At 64.4% G+C, this 17,941-nt stretch overlaps 1 protein-coding gene across 3 annotated transcripts in view; it reads right to left on the bottom strand.

Moving 5' to 3' along the window:
- Window positions 1–17,941, bottom strand: part of MAD1L1 (mitotic arrest deficient 1 like 1) — a 244,258-nt gene that overhangs the window by 43,845 nt on the left and 182,472 nt on the right. For 2 of the 3 annotated variants that reach the window (XM_070362807.1, XM_070362808.1), the window contains one exon: window positions 4,374–4,581. In XM_070362807.1, the coding sequence (XP_070218908.1) occupies window positions 4,374–4,581 (208 nt within the window). Of the gene's footprint in view, window positions 1–4,373; window positions 4,582–6,827; window positions 7,708–17,941 lie in introns of those variants that run through there. The other variant, XM_070362809.1, reaches the window with a different exon arrangement.

The following is a 17,941-nucleotide window of genomic DNA, read 5'->3' as shown; positions in this document are numbered from 1 at the left end:
CTGAAGGCTCTAGGTGCTCAGAGACCAGCTCCTGTTGAGCACAGCTCTCTGACCCAGGTTACACCCACCTCTACGCCTCAGGCAGCCAGACCAGTGGCCACAGGTAGCCCTGAGTCCATCACCGTGTGCCGGGGCCGAGCCACGTGGGGCCTCAGCGCCCTCACTGGTGACCCATGGCTGCCTGGGCCCTGTGCTCAGCACTGACGTCCCGGCTAGTGCTAATCCAGGCCGGTGGCTCTGGCCAGGGGCCCCCCGGCAGCCCCGTCCTCCCCCTGCGGGGCGGGCACTGGCTGAAGTGGGAAAGGGGGTGAGCCTCGGTCTGCACAGAGAGGCAGGAGACAGAGCAGACGACGCGGCTGCTGCTGGCCGGCCTGTGGCCACCTCCCCGTGGTGGCCTCTTCCCTGGGCAGAGCGAATGGCACTCCAGGCAGGGGCCCAGGCACAGCCCTCTCCAGGGACCCCGTGGGATCAGTGGCATAGTCAGGCAGGGACAAATCTGATCACCTCCTGTGCATTGCTCTAACAAGATTAGATTTTAATATTAATGTATTACCTAATTAAGCACCAATTAGTAATCTCTCTGGCCCAGGCTGGGTGGGTAGGGAGCCAGCTCCGGCAGGGGAGGGGAGAAGGGGTTCAGGCTCCTGCCGATCGAGGGCCATGCTCCTGGCAGGGGCTGTCCTAAGGCTGAGGTCCAGGAACAGCTGGCTACAAGCTCCCCCACCTATTGCGGTGTGGTCACCCACGGCTGGGCGGCTGCCCCACACCGCCCCTCCTGGCCCCCAGTGCGGCTCCTGGCACAAGGGAGCCGGGGCACCTCTACAGCTGGGTCGCCCCCATCCTGGCTGCCAGGTGTCACCGTGGAGACCACGCCCGCCTACACGACCCCCAGGGCATCTGCAGGCCAAGCGCCGAGTACACAGCAGATGAGTCCATCAGGGGTGTGGGGCTGTCCCGCAGGCCACGGGGAGGGTGGGGAGGGCCCTTCTGTCCATGACGAGACTCTGGAGGTTAGGGCGTCCATGTACTGAAATTTCTATGGCTGGAGGCAGGTCACAGCTCAGAGCCCAGCTGCGTGGCCCCGTTGCCAGAGTCCTGGGCGCTGAGGCGGATGCAGACAGCCCGGGAAGGCGTTTGCTGGGCTGTGACTCTGCTGACCATGCGAAGCCTGGCCAGACAGAAACACAGCAACAGAGGCCAGGCTCTAACAGCACGCTCCATGCACAGGCCGGCCACCCATTCAGCTACTCAGTGCCCCCACCATCTGTCCTCTGGGAGCTTAGAAGCCACCACAGAAGCGCTGGGCATTCTCACGGCTCCCGGGGACCTGGAGCAGCGCCCGCGGGCCCAGCGCCAGAGTTGCTGCTGAGAAGGGATGTCTGGTGATCCCTGGCCTGTGACCCACTATTCCAGCGCGTGGGGGGCTTTCTGCCACCACAGGCTCTGCCCAGCACCCCGCCGTGCTGTGAAAGGTCCTTGGTGCGTGTGTGGCCTGTCCTCCCGGCCTCCGTGGAGCAGGTAGGACGGAGACGTGGGCCTCACGGGCTGCTGGCTCCTCGACTTGCCTCACTGTTTCCTCCTGTTTCCCATCTCGCTGTCTTGTTCCTCTGCTTTTCAGACTTTCTCATTTTATCTTAAAAATCCACTCTTTAGATCATCATTTAACTCTTTTATATTCTTAACTTCCAGAAGTTCATTGTTTTTCATTTTGGAACACTTTGAGGTCTCTTGTCTGTGTGTTGCTGTTCAAAGTCCCTCCTTGTGTCCGAGGACATGCTTTCGGGAGGCCTCCAGCCCTCCGACGGCCTGTGTCCTGCAGGCGCACTTCCCCACTTGCTTGCTCTGCTCCCCGCACGGCAGCCGGCCCTGGTCACAGCCAGCACTGGGCTCTCCCCGCCGGTCAACTCAGCTCAAGGGCCGCTGAGCAGTAACCAAGCGCCTGAAGGGGCCTCCAGGTTCAGCGCCTTCACGTCTCCTCGGGTCCATCAGGCTCCAGGGGTGAAAGGGGCGGGGTGAGGCCCCTGGGATTCTGACCCAGGAGGTCTGAGCTGGGGCCCGGGGACCTGCATCTCCACACGTGCCTGGGGAAGCGCTCTGATCCGACTTTGCTGGGAGAGAGGCTGCAGCCCGCAGATGGAGCCGGGAGAAGGCCTGGGTCGGCGGGCCTCTCGGTTACACCTCGGGCAAGCATCCTTCCTGCCCTGAGCTTGGCAGTCATGCCCCCTCCCCCAGCGCCACTTGCTGCCAATTCCCGGCCTTTGGGGAGGGTCGTGGCGTCACTTAGCCTGGTTCCAGCCATGACCACAGCTGCCTGGAGTCCTTCTTCCTAAGTGACTCACCATTAAACCACCCGCCCACCAGCTGTCCCGACTGCAGAGGTCTGCGGTGGTCCCGCTCTCCGTGGGGCCTCAGGGAGCAGGGCAGAGCAGGGGCCCAGGTTCAACTGGCCGTCTGCCCGGACGCCCACAGTGCCCTTGGGCGCGTGCTGGGTGCCCAAGGAGGCTCCGAGCAGCTGCGTCCCCACAGCTGAGCACGCCAGAGGAGCGACAGACTCGAGGAGTAAACGGTCTGTCGCGTCAGATGGTGTGAGTCCTTGTGCAGAATGAAGAGCAACCTTGAGTGCCCGCATCTGCGTTCCCAGCTCCTGAACTCGTCAAGGACACGGGCAACTCGCAAAGCGGGGCTGGAGGAGCCCGGGGAGAGAACAGGAGTTGGGACCAGAGACCACGCTCGGCCGGCCGCCTGCTGAGGACCCTGTGGGAGGCCTCGCCCGGCTCTCGGGGCCGGGAAGCCCATCCTGGGCCACAGGGAGACCCTCAGAGCAGTCTTGGCGGCTGAGCCGTGGTTTGGCCCCAGCATCACCTGGGTGGCACCCAGGCAGCCAACGCCACCCTCCTGAAGACAAGACGGGAGAGGCGGGTGGGGGCAGGAAAGGGCGTGCACCTCACACGACACCCACGGTCACCATCACCAGCCCCACGTCCGGTCGCAGGAAAGCGGCTGAAGGAGGGGTGCGGCCTGGGGAGCCAGGGGTTCAGGGGGGCCCGGCATACCCGCACTTCGGGGTCCCCGCTGAACCTGGCGGCACACGGATCCCCGCCTCACAGAGGACCCTGGGCTGACAGGCGTGGGACCAGGATCGCCTGGGACACACTGGGGATGGGGAGCACGTGGAGCGCAGCCCTGCAGAACGGCCAGGCTCGCTCTAGTCACAGCCACGGCCGACCAAGGCCTCCAGGCCCGCAGGCCGGTGCTGGGCCTGCCTCCCGCCTCCACGGGCTCACAGGACAGTGACTGCTGACCAGGCGCCTCAAGAAAGGCTGGCTGCACGCCGAGGTCGACAGTGGGAGCTTGTAGGCTGGAGGGGCTGCGTCCACGATCCCGGGGACAGGGCACAGGCAGAGCCCGGCTCCAGACGGAGATGCCTGTGCTCCCTCTCCAAGCCTGACACGGCAGACACGGGCGGAGGAAGTGGAAAGAGCTTCCCGGGGGAAAGGCTGCTTGGAAACGCAGGCGGCAAACGTCAGGAAAACGGCAGCCGTGTTCTCCCGACGCGGACGCCCCGCAGACATCGCGGGGGTGGGGGGTGAACAGAGCCAGCAGCAGACACGGGAGCAGGGGCTGTGCTCCGGGGGGGCCAGGGAGCGCCCCACCGCCAGCCGCTTGAGGCCCAGGGCAGGCAGCTGCGCCTGGCAGCTTCTGACAAAGGAGAGAGGCTGCAGGCGCCCCGCCACCCCCCAGCTCCCAGGCTCCTCCTGGGGCCGGACTGGATGACCCCTGGGAGGCACCCTCTGATGGCAGAGAGAGGCTGCAGGCACCCCCCAGACCCCAGAATACCCCTGAGGCCGGACTGGGTGACCCTTAGGAAAATGGAGCCCCCAGACGGTGCCCTCCCTGCGAGGCGGTGATGGACCTGCTGTCTGCCTGAGAGCCGGCCTTGGGGACCTCGGGTGCAGCAGGCCGGCGCACGCTCACTGTGCTGCCTGGAGACAGAGAGAAGCTGCGAGGTCAGAGACTGCGGCCCCGAGTTAAGAGCTGCAGAGCGGGTGAGACCCTCGTGCTGGAAGAGGCAGCTCCAACCCACCCCCCCACCGCCCCGCCGCCTGTCGCAGGGCCTGCAGAGGGCTCGCTGCATCCGGAAACGTACTTAGACTGTGACAGCTGGCCCCTGCTTCCTGGAGCACTGGTGTATGTGTGATTAATAGACACACACGAGCTGATAAATGGTATTAACTTGTTCCCGGGTTGGAGAGATGCCCCCTTGGGTCCTTGCTGCGCTCACTCTGCAGGCCAGGGCCCCCATCCCCCAGAGGCCCGTGGCCCGGCTCCTGCGTGGGCTGGACAGAGGGATGGATGGAAGGACCGGGGCCTACCTGCCACCTCCCGGGACGAGGGCAGCCCTGCGGCGGCCTCCAGGTGGGCGGGGATGGGGCCGCCGGCCTCCAGGGCGCGGACGAGCTCCCGCAGCCGCGCACACTCCTCCTGCAGCTGCTGCTGCTCCTCGCGGAGCCGCTGCCGCGCCGCGCCGGCCGGGTTCTGGCTCAGGTGCAGCACCTTGGTCTTGCTCTGGTCGTAGTCGCCCTGCGGGAGGACCACAGGCAGGTGGTCAGAGCCCCGACGGGCGAGTGCAGCCCAGCCCGCGGGGTGCCCACCTCCTATCTCTGGGGCATCGGCAGGAGGCAGCGCGCGAGCTGCTCCGCATCCCCCCGAGCATCGGGTCCAGTGCGTGCCTTCAGACGCGATCCGCAACCGCCTGGGGCAGCGACCCTCCAGTCCCAGGCTTTCACACTGGGACCCGGCTTTTAAGATTTAGACACTTAAGAAAGCCGTGACACTAGGGTGGAGTCCCCGCACGCCTCACTGTCGCGGCTCCTGTTACTGACACACGACGCCAGCCCCAGGCACAGGAGGGGACGGCTGCGGGCAGAGCTGGTCTGGGCCCTGGTCACCAGGGGCAGACGGTCCGTGAACGTCCATGCTGGACGTGTGCACATCCCTGCAGGCGTGCTGCTTGGCACACACGCCCAGGCCGTGCACTGGATGAGGCCTGGGCCAGCCTGGCCTCAGCTTCCCCGCACAAACATCGGGGAGCCCCCCAACCCCGTCAGGCCCACTCCACACCCGTCAGGCTCACCCCTCACCCCCGTGAACCTCACCCCTTACCCCCGAAGCTCACTCCCCACCCCTGTCAGGCTCACTCCCCACCCCCGCCATGCCCACCCCCCACCCGTCAGGCTCATCCCCTACCCCTGTCAGGCTCACCCCTCACCCCCTGAAGCTCACTCCCCACCCCCATCAGGCTCACTGGCAGCAGTAAGGTCAGCAAGAGTCACCCCAACAGCTGAGCACAGGCAGGGAGCAGACAGACCACTGCTGAATAACCCCACTCTCAGTTCTGTCCCCACCGTCTGGCCCAAGAGGCCCCAGAAGGGAAGCTTGGCTCTGAGGCTCTGGAAGTCAAAGCAGGAGCCGCGCGTCTCCAGCTGTCACTCCCTGGGCCCCCCTAGCGAGCAGGAGCCCTGCTGGGCAGGCGCCAAGGGAAGGCCTGGGCCTTGGCGAGGGGGCCCGAGGGCCCCTCCCCCAGGTGCAGGGAGAGAGACACGCTGTGTCCCTAGCTGGGGGGCTGTGGGCCTGCCGGCCAGGCCCTCCGGCCTCCCAGTGAGGGCCGCTGGGACAGCTGAGCGGTCGTCTTCCTCCACTCCAACACCGAGATTCCCTCTTGGAAAACTGGACCTCCGCCTGGGACCTCTGCCCACAGTGCCCTCCTCCAGGGGCAGCAGCAGGAACAGCACCTTTACTCAGACCACCGCCGCCTGGGAGGCGGGGCAGGTGGGGAACACGGCCATGCCGCAGAGCAGCCGCCCCAGCGTGGGAGCCAAGCTGCGTGGACGCCGGCCCTCCAAGTCACCAAAGGCTTGTGTGGCCACTGCTGGCCAGGCCTCACAAGCCACCTGCTAACTGTGCCCCTAAAAGGGAGGGGGGGTCGGGTGGAGACGCTACCAGCTCTTTTCTGCCCCAGGCGAGGGGAGAGCCAGCAGAGGGCGGTGCGGGGGAGGGGTGCTGGTGGCCGGCTCCCCATGGGTTTCTGAAAACCTTGTAAGAGCCTCAAACGACAAAGAGACACGGGGTAACTTCAGTGAGTTACAGGCTGTCAGGCTGGAAGGGATCTTATTTCATCTGATTCTCGCAGCCTGGGACACAGCCAGGCGGGCGGAGTCCGACCACCCTGCACGCTCAGGCAGAGGCCCCGCGGCCAACAGGGGTGGGGTGGGCGCCCGGGGACCCGCTTCCCCCACGGGTGCCGGGTCACAGGGTGCAGGGAGAGGACAAGGACAGGCATGTTCTGCAAAGGGCCATGTCCGCACAGATGTGCCAGGCGGCGCTGGTCGCACCGTCCGTCCCCGCGGGTCAGCCTACAGGGAAGGCAGGGAGGAGGGCAGGAAGCACCTTGCAGACTGTGAAGCTCTGCACGGGGAGCACAGAGCGGCTTCAGGCTCGGCTCCGACCGTGAACTGATGCGAGGTCCTGGGAAGCACAGGTGAGCGCTGGGTAGGGGAGCAGCTGGCCTGACGGCAGGTCAGGGGCAGGCCAGCACCTCCCGGCGGGACCACTTGCCAGGAAGAGGTGCTGGACATGTGGACACCCACGCGCAGAAGCATCGAACTGAATCCTCACCTCACACTGTGTACGAAAGTGACCTCAAAGTAGATAAAAACCTACGCATGAGAGCCAGCGTTGGCAGGAAGCACAGGCCCTGGGTTTGCTCTTAGATTCTTCCACGTGACGCTAAAAACAAGGAACAAAAGAAAACTGCAGACAAACCGGACTTCATCAAAGTGAAGAGCTTCTGGCTTCAAAGCACACCACCAAGGGAGCAGGAAGACAACACCCAGAGCAGGAGGAAGTACTTGTAAATCACGCATCTGGTAAGAGACCTGTATCCAGAACACACGAGGAGCTCCTGCAACTCGGTAACAACAGAAACAAAACAAAACACACTCATGTGAAAATGGGCAACGCATCCGAACCAGTCCTTCTCCAAGGAAGACGTACAAACAGCCAACCAGCACACGACGACGCTCGGTGCCAACGTCACTAGTGATCAGGGAGACGGCGATCAGAACCAGAAGGAAACATCCCTGCACCCGCCCGGCAGCTGGAACGGCAAAGGCAGTCTCTGTGAGGACAGAGAAGCCGAGCCCTGGGGCTGCTGGGGCAGAAAACGGGGCTTCCTCCACGGAAAACAGTTCCTCAAACAACTGGACACAGTGACCACGTGATCTGGGCTTCCCAGGTGGCTCAGTGGTAAAGAACCCGCCTGCCAGTGCAGGAGACACGGGTTTGACCCCTGGGTCGGGAACATGCCCCGGAGAAGGAAACGGCAACCCTCTCCAGTGTCCTTGCCTGGGCAATCCCGTGGACTGAGGAGCCTGGTGGGCTGCTGACCACGGGGCTGCAAAGTCGGACACGACTGAGCGAGTAAACCACCAGCACCAGCACCATGTGATCCAGCGAGTTTACACCCAGGGACACACCTGAGAGGCGTGAACACACACGTCCACGGAGAAACTTGTACACAAATGTTCACAGCAGCACCATCAGCACCATCCACGTGCCCACCCACACCATGGAGTATGATGCAGCCACAAACAGGAGCGGAGCGCTGACAGCAGCCGCAACGTGAACGATCCCTGAAAACCCTGCCCGGGGACTTCCCTGGGGGCTCGGTGGTTAAGGCTCCATGCTCCCCACCCAGGAGGCGCCGGTTCGACCCCCGCCGGTCAGGGAACTAAGATCTCACATGCCCCGTGGCAGCAAAAGGGGAAACAGAAAACACCGCACTCAGTGGGTGAAGCCAGTCACAGAAGACCACACACACAACGCCACTGGCATGACGTGTCCAAGCAAGGACAGCTCCAGGCGCAGAGCAGAGCAGCAGCTGCTGGAGGCTGGAGGGGGCAGGGCGCGCAGGGCGATGCACAGGGTGTGCGGGATTTCCTCCTGAGCCAATAGGAACGTTCAGAATTTGTGCGGTGATGGCTGCTCGCTATCTGTGAAAATATGACACCCACCGAACCGCACGCTTCACACGGGCGAGCCCTGTGGTGTGTGAATCATATCTCAATAAAGCTGTTTTTAAGAAAGAGATGAAAGAAGAGAGAGAAAACAGACAGCGGGACGCATGCGGTCGCTCCATCTGCCCCGAGAGCCTGCTCGGCACCAGCTCCTCCTCCACACGCCTGCCCGGCCTGTGGGCGGCGTGGGCCGGGTGGGCCCGGGGAGGCGGGTGGCGCTGGGCCCCGGGGTGCGCGTGCTGGGCCGGCGGGCGTGGCCGTGGCGGGGCCCGGGATAGGGGTTGGGGACGCGGGTCCACAGCGGGGCTGACCCTGGCTGGCACAGCCCAGGGCCTCGGGCGTGGACACGGCCCTACCTGTGGGTCTCCTTGCGCCCTCACGACCCAGGGCCCCCGCAGCCCAGGAGGTCAGGGCAGAGGTCTCCAGCGCCGCCCCTGAGCGGGGCTGTCCCGGCTTCCTCTCAAACCACCTCCTGGTCACGGGCCCCCACCCTGAACAGCACACTGTCCAGATGCTGGTCCTCAGGGCAGGTCTCCGCGTCTGGCTTGGCAGGGGGCAGGCTAGCCCACCCAACTCAAGCCCGTGCCGCCTGGGTCCGGCCGGACTCTCAGGAGGCTTCCCGAGGTGCCTCCAGGGGGGCCGGGCACACGAGACAAGTCTGTGACAGCGCCTTGGGGCTGAGGTTGGCCACAGGCCCTTTCACCTGCAACCTCCCCCAGGGCACTCAGAAGTCAAGGAAATTAACTCTGCTTAGAGGAGGGGGGCTGCGGCAGCTGCTCCCCCAGGAGTCTGACCTGCCTGGGGATGGAGGAGCACCACAGACCACGGGGCCACCATTCCCAGGTGCCAGGGAGGACTGGCCCCTGAGGCCCAGCGGGACTGCACACAAGCTGCTACCGAGTCGGCCTCCTCCACAGGCCGGACGAAGCTGCCACGGGTTAAAGGCCCACGGGACCAGGTGGCCAGGCCGAGCGAGAAGGCATCAGGGTTCAGTGCACCTGGGCTCCACTCTGCACCCCCTCCCGAGCAAGGAGGCCCTCCCCTCCCTCTCTCCGCCCCTCCTCTCCATCCCTCCTTCCTTGCACGTGGGCTGCACGGTGCCCGGGAGAGGAGGTGCTCACAGCCAGCCAGGGGCAGGGGTGCCACCCTTCCCCCCGGGCACGCGTGGTCGGAGGCACAGGGGCCCCGTGTGACCGTGAGGGGCACCGGGAGCCGGCACCACTAAAGCAGATGGGAGGGCGTGAACAAATCTGCTGATATCTGCGACTAGATGACAGCTCTGAGGAAGAAAGGGGAGAAACGGCTGTAATCTTCTGCTAAAAATTTGTTGCCTTGTTTGATTCACAGCTGAGGAAACTGTTGAGACGCTGACGGGAATCTCAAAAGGAAAAGTTCTGAGCCTCTCTTTGATGTGTGGGTGCAATTACTGGTAAACAAAAACCTCCCCCTTAAAAAAAAAAAAACCTCCCCCGTGCCCAGGAGTGGAGGCCCATTCCCGTCCATGACCACAGGTGGGCGCAGGGCAGGCCGCAGAGGAGCTCCAGCCCGGTCGGGGTCCTCGGGGGACCACGAGTTTCTCAGGATACAGGAGGGGTCTCAAGTCTGCAGAAGACCGGGCCTGCCTGACAACCACGGGCCCAGGCAGCAGGGCTGGGCCTGAGCAGTGCTCCTCCCCAGGGCCCCGCAGCCCTCCTGTGGCCCGCAGGTCACAGGGGTCTCCTTCTCACGCTCAGATTCTGTGCAAGCTATGACAAACGGCCAGGCCCCCTGAGTCCAGGCCTTAGAGCTGGTGTCTTGAGCCCCACACACTTGCCTCACTGCTGTCAGCAGTCAGGTTCTGCCCTGCCTGCTAGCAGCCCAGGGCGTCTGTCCTCCAGGGCCTCAGCTTCCATCTGAGGAAGCGGAGGGCAGTGAACTTGATCTCTAAGGGCCTTCTCAGCCTAGCTCCCGGGACACCGGGGTGGCGGGGGGTGAACAGGCCCCAGGGCCCCTGTGAGTTGTGAAGGACCACCGTGGCCGGGGAGAGGGCCCTGCTGCGCCTGCTAAGAGAGACCCTGCTGGCAGGAGGCAGGGACGCCGGGAGAATTAAAAAGCACAGTTAAGTAACCACTGATCCTCATGCATATTTATGAATCACCCAGCCTGAAAACTGAATCAATACCTTCCCCACTGCAGGAAGCTCAGCTCAGGGAGAAGGGCGGGGAGCTTCAGGGTCCCACGGAGACTGAGGGGCAGGGCCAGCCAGACCTCAAGGACAGGGGCGCTCAGCCCTCCAGGCCCCGCCTGCCGGCACACCCGCCTCCATGAGCCCAGGACCAGCATCCTGCAGCTCGTGAGCTCCGTGACCTTGGGTGGGTCCCTCGGGCACCGACCTCACGTCCGACACGCCGTGTGCGCCGGTTTCCTTTGGCGCTTGGGGGCTCATGGGATGCTGCCCAGGTCTGAAGCTGGGGACACCCGGCAGATCCAGCCTAGAGACAGTACGCTGGCCGAGGGTGGAGAGCCTGCGGTTCAGCTGCGGGCCACGGGACTGCAGGCCAGATCCTACAAACCTTACAGACCCCCGGCACCAAGCACCCGAGACCCTTGTGGCTACAGAGCAGGTCACGACACGGGTGAAGAGCGGAGGGCCTGGGCTGGAGGCAGGAGGGCAGCAGGCAGGGAGAAGACCTGGCGTCTGGGGACCAGCCTCCTGCCGTGGGCCGAGTGAAGCAAGTGCTCCCAAGCCCCTGCTCTGGGGCACCACAAGCAAGGCCCCAGGGGCCGGGCCCCAGGGGCCGAGGCCCCACCCCCCACACCCTCCGTTTCCCCGAGGCCACGCCCTCCCACCAGCCAGTCCCCGAGGCCCCGCCCCCACGCCCTCTGTTTCCCCCCGCCCCACCCCCCAGGGCTCCCTCAGGACCGGGCACCCGCCCTCCTGTGGCCAAGGCTCCCCACAAACAAGCCGGCTGTGGGGCCGCCACCCAGGGGCTGTTAGGGTCTAGGGGGCCTCAAAACACCCTCGCGTGTGCTCGCCGCTGCCCAGCCCTGGGGACCGGCCGCTGGAGCCCAGGGGCGGTACTGGGAGCCGGCCCACCAGGCCCCGAGTGGCCCCAGGCCGGGTGTGAGCTGGGGCTGCCAGGTAGCCGCACACAGGATGTGCCGTGGGAGCAGCGTCACCAGGCCGGCACACGTGGAGGGCCCTTCTCACGTCATCCTCTGTGGACAGTCCTGCCAGCGCCAGGGAGCCTGCAGGGAGTTTATCTGCCACTGGCCACGAGGCGCCACGCGGGCCCCGGACACACAGGTGAGCTTGCAGGCTGCCCAGTGGCTGCGATGAGTCCCCTTGGGGGCCATGGAGCCTGGGGAGGGGCCTTCCCATCAGCGCCACCGCTGTCTTTCTGCGGCCAGCAGCCCCTCCGCTCACACGAGACCCCCAGCGAGATGGCACAGCCCCTCAGCTGCTCAGCTGGCATCCTGTTGCAAGAAACACGGACATCCCAGCGCTGGTTCTGAGATGACCAGGCCGCTCTGAGACTCAACTTGCTTATCTGTAAAATGGGGACCCTGCTCACCTTCCCAGGTCTGGAAAGACGAGAAAGTCAGTGGATGTGAAAAGAAAAAGTGAAAAGTGAAGTCGCTCAGTCGTGTCCGACTGTGCGACCCCATGGACTGTAGCCTACCAGGCTCCTCAGTCCATGGAATCTTCCAGGCAAGAGTACTGAAGTGGGTTGCCATTTCCTTCTCCAGGGGATCTTCCTGACCCAGGGACTGAACCCGGGTCTCCCACGTCGCAAGCACACGCTTTACCATCTGCGCCCCCACCAGTGGACGTGAAGACAGCTGTAAACGCACTCAGCTTTGCTGAGTGTGCCGTTGGTGCCTGTGATGCCTGTGGAGCAAAAGCCAGCATTAATCTCGACAGGCATCTCTCACACCTGCTGGATGCGGCCCGTGTGCCCTTGTCTGAGTCATGGGAAGACAGTGCAGGAAAGCACCAATGCAAATCTGACCCCCCAGAAACGCAGAGCGGGCACAAGGCCCGGCCCAAGGCCGCAGTGCACGGGCGGGGAGCACTGCCTCCCATCTCAAGGAGTCCCTGTGTCTACCCCACCCAGGTGCTGGCAGAGGGATGGGTGGACAGAGAACGCAGGTGTCCAGGGGCCACCTGAGAGGGGACACAAGGTCACTTCCACGCAGCTGCAACAAGGTCCCCACCCAGTGGGTGGACACTGAGTCTGAGCCAGGCCTCGGGGGCCCAAAATGCTCAGTCCTCAGTCTCCTCAACCTGTGCCAGATCCTGGCTTTTTCGGGTCCAGCAGCATGACTCCACAAGTTCCCAGGACCTCTGACTCCAGCTGTGCTGCTGAGAGCCAAGGGCTGCCCGGGTCTTGCTGGGCAGGTGAGGACCAGTAAAAGCGAAGACAGAGGGGGGTGCTGCAGAGGCCGGAGGCCCCGGCACATGCGGCGAGCTCCCCCTGTGGCCCCGCGCTGCCCGCGCAAGATCACAGCCCCGACCCCCAGCTCCAAGCAGCAGACACAGGGCGGTCGCTGGAGCCAGTTACAGGACACCAATCGCCCGCGACCCCACGCGGAGCCCTTCAGAAGGTGACCTGCTGTGAGAGAGGCTTGTAAACAGCCTGCAGGGCAGCCACGAAGGACAACCCTCCCCGCTGGGAGGGCGGGGTGGCGGCCACTCCGGCCGAAGGCCAGCTGCGGGATCCAGGCCCTCCCAGCGCCCCCACCGCGCTCCCCGCTGGGAGGGCAGGGTGGCGGCCACTCCGGCCAAAGGCCAGCTGCGGCTCCAGGCCCTCCCAGCGCCCCCACCTCGCTCCCCGCTGGGAGGGAGGGATGGTGGCCACTCCAGCCAAGGCCAGCTGTGGGCTCCAGGCCCTCCCAGCGTCCCCACCCTGATTGCCCTCCCAGGCCACCCTGCAGGGAGACTCGGGGCTGCGGCGCAGCAGATGCGGGGGTGGGGAGGTGCGGCACTAACCGCACGGTGGGCTGGGTAAGCTGGCCAAGCTGCCCCCCGACTAATACGGCCTCACACTCCTGTCTGCGCGCCAGGCTGCCCCCTGAGCTACTGTCCCGTTAGGGCAGTGCACACGGCCGGGACACTGGCCACCCACCCGGGCACCCCGGGGCCGCGTCTCTCGGGGGAGGGACAGGGGAGGCTGGGGGAGGAGGAGAAGGAAGGCAAGACACGCCTGCGGCAGCCTCTGCCCCTCCACAGCGATGGCCCTCCAAGCCCGCTGACCGAGTGGCCCGTATCCCCACTTGGCTGGGCAGGTGGTGGAAATCAGGCGCCTCGGCTGCCAGATCCCCCTGTCACAGACAGCAAGCGGAGGCAGGCACCCTAAATCTGCCCCGAGCCGTGGGAGCTGGCGGCGGGCGCCTCCAGTCAGGCCGGCATCTGCAGGACCAGCTGGTGAAGGGGAGGGCCTGGCTGCTCGGGTGGGAAGAGGGCGGGACGACCCTGTACCCATGCCCCTCACCATGGACATGGGCTGTGCTCCCGCCAGGCCTCTGAGTTAGAACAGAAGATGTTCAGCAAAGCCAGTAAGAAAAGCTTTTGGGAATTGTGATAAAATTTGCCGCCATAACCGTTTTTAAGCGTGTTGCTCGGTTTAAGTACATCCAAGCCGCTGTGCAGTCGTCACCCCTGTCCACCCACGGCCTTCCCAAGCTGAGGCCGTGTCCCCATAAACTCTGGCTCCGCCCCCCAGCGCCGGCGCCCCCTCTGCTCTCTGTTTCTATGACTCTGACTCCTCCAGGGACCCCACAGGTGGAATCACACAGTGCCTGTCCTCTGGGCAAGCTATTCCCGGGGCGGGAGGGCGGAGAACACAGACCCTAACAGAGTCTCAGCGACATCCTCCTGGAGGAGGGCGAGCCCAGGAGACACAACCCCTAGACCCTCACGCTCTCGGTTCACGACATCCAGCAAGTTCTAAGCTGGCTGGGGGAGGGGGAGCTGGATATACTGATTCCAAAGGTCACATAAAAGTGAACAAGAGAAAACCCTGATAAAGAGTCTGGGGGCAGCAGGACACCCGAGCCCCGGCCTCGATCAGACCCGGGGCATCGGGTGCATGAGGGGGCTGACCTCACACCAGTGAGGAAGAGACAGGCTTTCAGGAAGTGGTCCAGGCGTACCAGGAGGAGCCCCTCCCAAAACCATGCCTCCCACCTCATAAAAACCCAAACCAAATCCCAAATCCGTCAGATTTAAACGTGAAAAATGAAACTGCCCCAGAAAACCAGGAGATATAGCATGAGAGAACTCTCGACATGAGAAAGGTAAAGACGAACACAAACCCAGGAGCTAAAAAGGAAAAGGTGGTAAACGCATCTGTAATAAAATAAGTCTAAAAGCCCCAAACTTCTGCTTGGTTAAAAAAAACAACAAAACAGCACCAGCAAAGTGGAAAGACAGATGACGGTTGGGAGAACGTCGCAGCCTGAGATGCCCTTGACACACACAGAGCTCCAAGAGACCAACAGGAGCAGGACCAGGAGCCGTTTGAAAAGTGAAGCGAGGACACTGACCCTCACCCACGTGCCACAAGGGGACCGGCAGTTCCAACCACGCGGCGCTCACCCACCGGACCAGGAAGCCCAGGAGCCTGGCGGCGGGGGCAGGGGGCCGGCACCCTCACGGTGCGGCCGTCGGAACGCACGCAGCGGCCGCTGGCCCTCTCCTGACACACACAGGGCAGAGGTGTGGGCAGAAGGGCACGTGCCACGGCAAGGTCGTGACCACGTTCCTGGTAACCCGCAGGATTAACGCGTCACAGCACACGGAGGTGTGGCACGTGTAAACACTAACAGGGCGCTCGCATCCGTGGAGGAAACCCCCCGAGCGTGCACGGTGAGAAAAGCATCAGGAAGTGTGAAGACGGGCTCTGTGAGTTTGCAGGGGGTGGGGGTGGGCAGCGCAGACTCACATCAGAGGGAGCAAACCCACCACCTCCAAGCAGCTACATGGGAGAGGAGCCGGACGGGAGCCTCACGCGCACCTGGCCTGATGCCCGCAGCCCTGGGCATTTGCTCCCCACTCAGGGTCCGAGCGAAGGAACCGGGACTTGGGGAGGGAAGCGTCTGCCCAGGGCCCTGGTCTGCGGATCAGGAGCTCACACCTGGACGTGCGTCCTCCGGAGCCCACCTCCGGGGAGCCCTGCCTGCATCACCACATGTGCCCTGGAGTTCCTGTGCCCCGGAAACACTGCCTGGAGTCAGGCCAGGTCACCGCACTCAGCTCAGTGCCCAGAGGAGGCGTGATGCCTGAGCTGCCCACCCGGTACCCCCCACCACAGGCAGGCAGGGCCCACGGCAGACAGCTGGTCATGGCCCTGCGGGCAGGGGAGGGCAGCTGGCTGGAGGGTAGCCTGGTCTTAACACCACAGAGCTCTGGCTTGGCCAGGACAGGGGTGGGGTGGCAGGATGCGGCCAGCCCTGCGGTCCTCACACAGATGACCTAGGCTTTCAGAGCAGACAGGGGCTGCTGGCCAGGGAGGTCTGGACCTCCGCTGGGGCAGTAGAGCCGGCTTGGGGCTGGGGGCGTGATAGTGTCACCTCCCGCCATGCAGCAGACAGGCGGCTTCTGCATGCCAAGCTGCCTCCACTCGGGGGAACGGCAGACCCGCCTCAGTGCCCGTGAGTGTTGAGTGAGAGCAGGCCCAGGGTCAGGCCAGCGGTGCTCCCGGGTGCAGCCAGGAAGGCGCCAGCGTCACAGCTGGTGGAGGGGCTGGCGTGCGCAGAGCCACAGCCCCACCATCGCCAGTCCACACCCAGCCCTGTGCTCTGATCACCTGGCGGCACCGAGGAACCAGACGTGCAGAGCAAAATCAGCCTGCAGGGCTGGGGGTAGGGGGTGAGCTGGGCCACTAGGGATGCAGCCGACCCTGCCCGGAACAGCCTCAGGGGCTCACCCCTCCAGGCACCAGGCCCCATGGTCTGCAGGGTCCTGCCCCTGCCAGGGAGCAACGCCCAGAGGACATTCCAGAAGCACGGCAGCAGGCCATCAGGAAATAACCTGTCTAGTCCGGGACAGGACATGCTCAAGGCCCCGGTCAGCAGCAGGAGGACCCAAGGGCAAGACAGGCTCCGAGAAGCAGAGCCTGGACCTGCTGTAGGTTCAGGGCTCCCTGGCCAGTGAGGGCTGGTGAGAACTGGTGGGGGAGGGACCTCTCATCCAAGGACTGAGCCTGGGGGTGGGCAGCAGGCAGAACCTGCAGGCGAGGGGCCAGCAGGGCTCGGGTCTGCTGCGTGGAGAGTGGGCGGTGGCTGGGGGCAGCGAGGCGTGAAGAGCAGTGAAGGCTGCAAACCCACCCCAGCCCCCCCGCCCCAGCCTCTGTATCCTGGAGCAGGAGGAGGCCAGGCCGGGGGCCGCTATGATTAAACAGGGCGGGAGCCGGGCAGTTTCTCCGCTCACAGGGAACCCGGCAATTTTCTACCCACTCCATTTCCAAAAAAGATACAGTCAGTGTAAATGTCACCGGGCTGCAGTCGGGCCCCTCCTGAGCACAACCCACCCCTCCCAAACCGGAAGCGGGCAGGGCGGGGACGTGAGGGGACGCTCCAGCTTGAGGGGCTTCTCCCGCCCACTCTGAGCGACGGTGGGACGGGGGCTCAAACCCCAAAGATGAATTCTGCCTAATTACGCGCGTGCTGAGGCATTTAGAGGTACAGATGTTTGCAATTTGCTTTAAAATGCGTCAAGAAAAGAGACAGGACTAACGGAAGGAAGGGGCGGACAGGTGCGTCACGGCGGCCGCAGGGGAGCGTCCCCAGCAGGGGGACACGGGCTGCTCACGGCAAAACTCTTGCAACTGTGCTGTATGCCTGACCACGTCTATAACGTCGGGGAACCGGCAGGGCTGCGTCAGCACACTGGCTCCACTCCCGGGACCCAGGGGAGCCAGAGGGCCTGAGGCCTCCCACCCGCCCGCACGAAGCTTGCTCCTCACTGGAAGGGGCCCTGCTGGGGGACCAGTGGCCGCCAGGCCCAGAGCTGCTGTGCGTCTGGCCCTCGGGCTGCTCTCCAGAGCGCCAGGCAGCTCGCTGCCCCGACAGCCCTGGACGTGGCCCACGGTGTGGACGCCCAGGGCACCGTCGGTCGAGGTGATGCAGTCTGCAGAGCAGTGAGCTTGTGAGGCAGTGCTCCTGGCTGGGGGTCACCATGTCCACCACAGCTGGCAGGAGGTGGGGTCAGCCGCACGTCCTGGCGAGCAGACCGGGACCAGGGCCACCACCACGGAGGGGCAGAGCCAGCAGCAGGCCCAGGGCCCACCACTGTGGAGAGGGGCACCCAAGGGCAGGAGGGAGCTGGGGTGCCAGGTGGTGCCCCGTCCCACCAGGACCGCTGGGAACGGCCAGGTGGGCGCTGGAGCGGGGGGCAGGGCAGTGGGAGTGCGACCTGCAGAGTCTGGTTCCCAGAGGACCCTGCAGCTTCAGGCCCAGACTTTCAGGTGGCCTGCTCGAGAGCAGCCTGTATCAGAACATCCCACCTTCACACAACGGCCAGTCATGTCTGGCTCTGGGGGCCTCAGTTCCACCATCGCTAAGCAGGGCTTGTCTCCCTGATGGTTGCCTACTTTAGGGACACACACAGGTCACCCCAGACGCGGTGGGAAGAGCCGACGACCCTAGAAGACCGGGACAGGCCACACAGCACGGGAGTGGCTAGGAGCCTGCTCTGCAGCGTTGCCTAGCCCCACTGGGCACCAAGCGGGCACCAGTGGGCAGACAGGCAGGCGTGCACTCGGCTCTGAGCAGTAACTGGAGCGCGTGCCTCACCAACCAGCTGTGAACTAATTACAAGAAGTTCTAACTAGTCGACTCCCTCTCCGAGCATATGTTCCCAATTAAGTCAAACTGCAGCTGAT

This window comes from Bos mutus, chromosome 25 (assembly GCF_027580195.1).
Source record: "Bos mutus isolate GX-2022 chromosome 25, NWIPB_WYAK_1.1, whole genome shotgun sequence".
Taxonomy (NCBI): domain Eukaryota; kingdom Metazoa; phylum Chordata; class Mammalia; order Artiodactyla; family Bovidae; genus Bos; species Bos mutus.
Note: the sequence above shows the minus strand (reverse complement) of the source record. Positions and strands in the feature narration are given on the sequence as shown.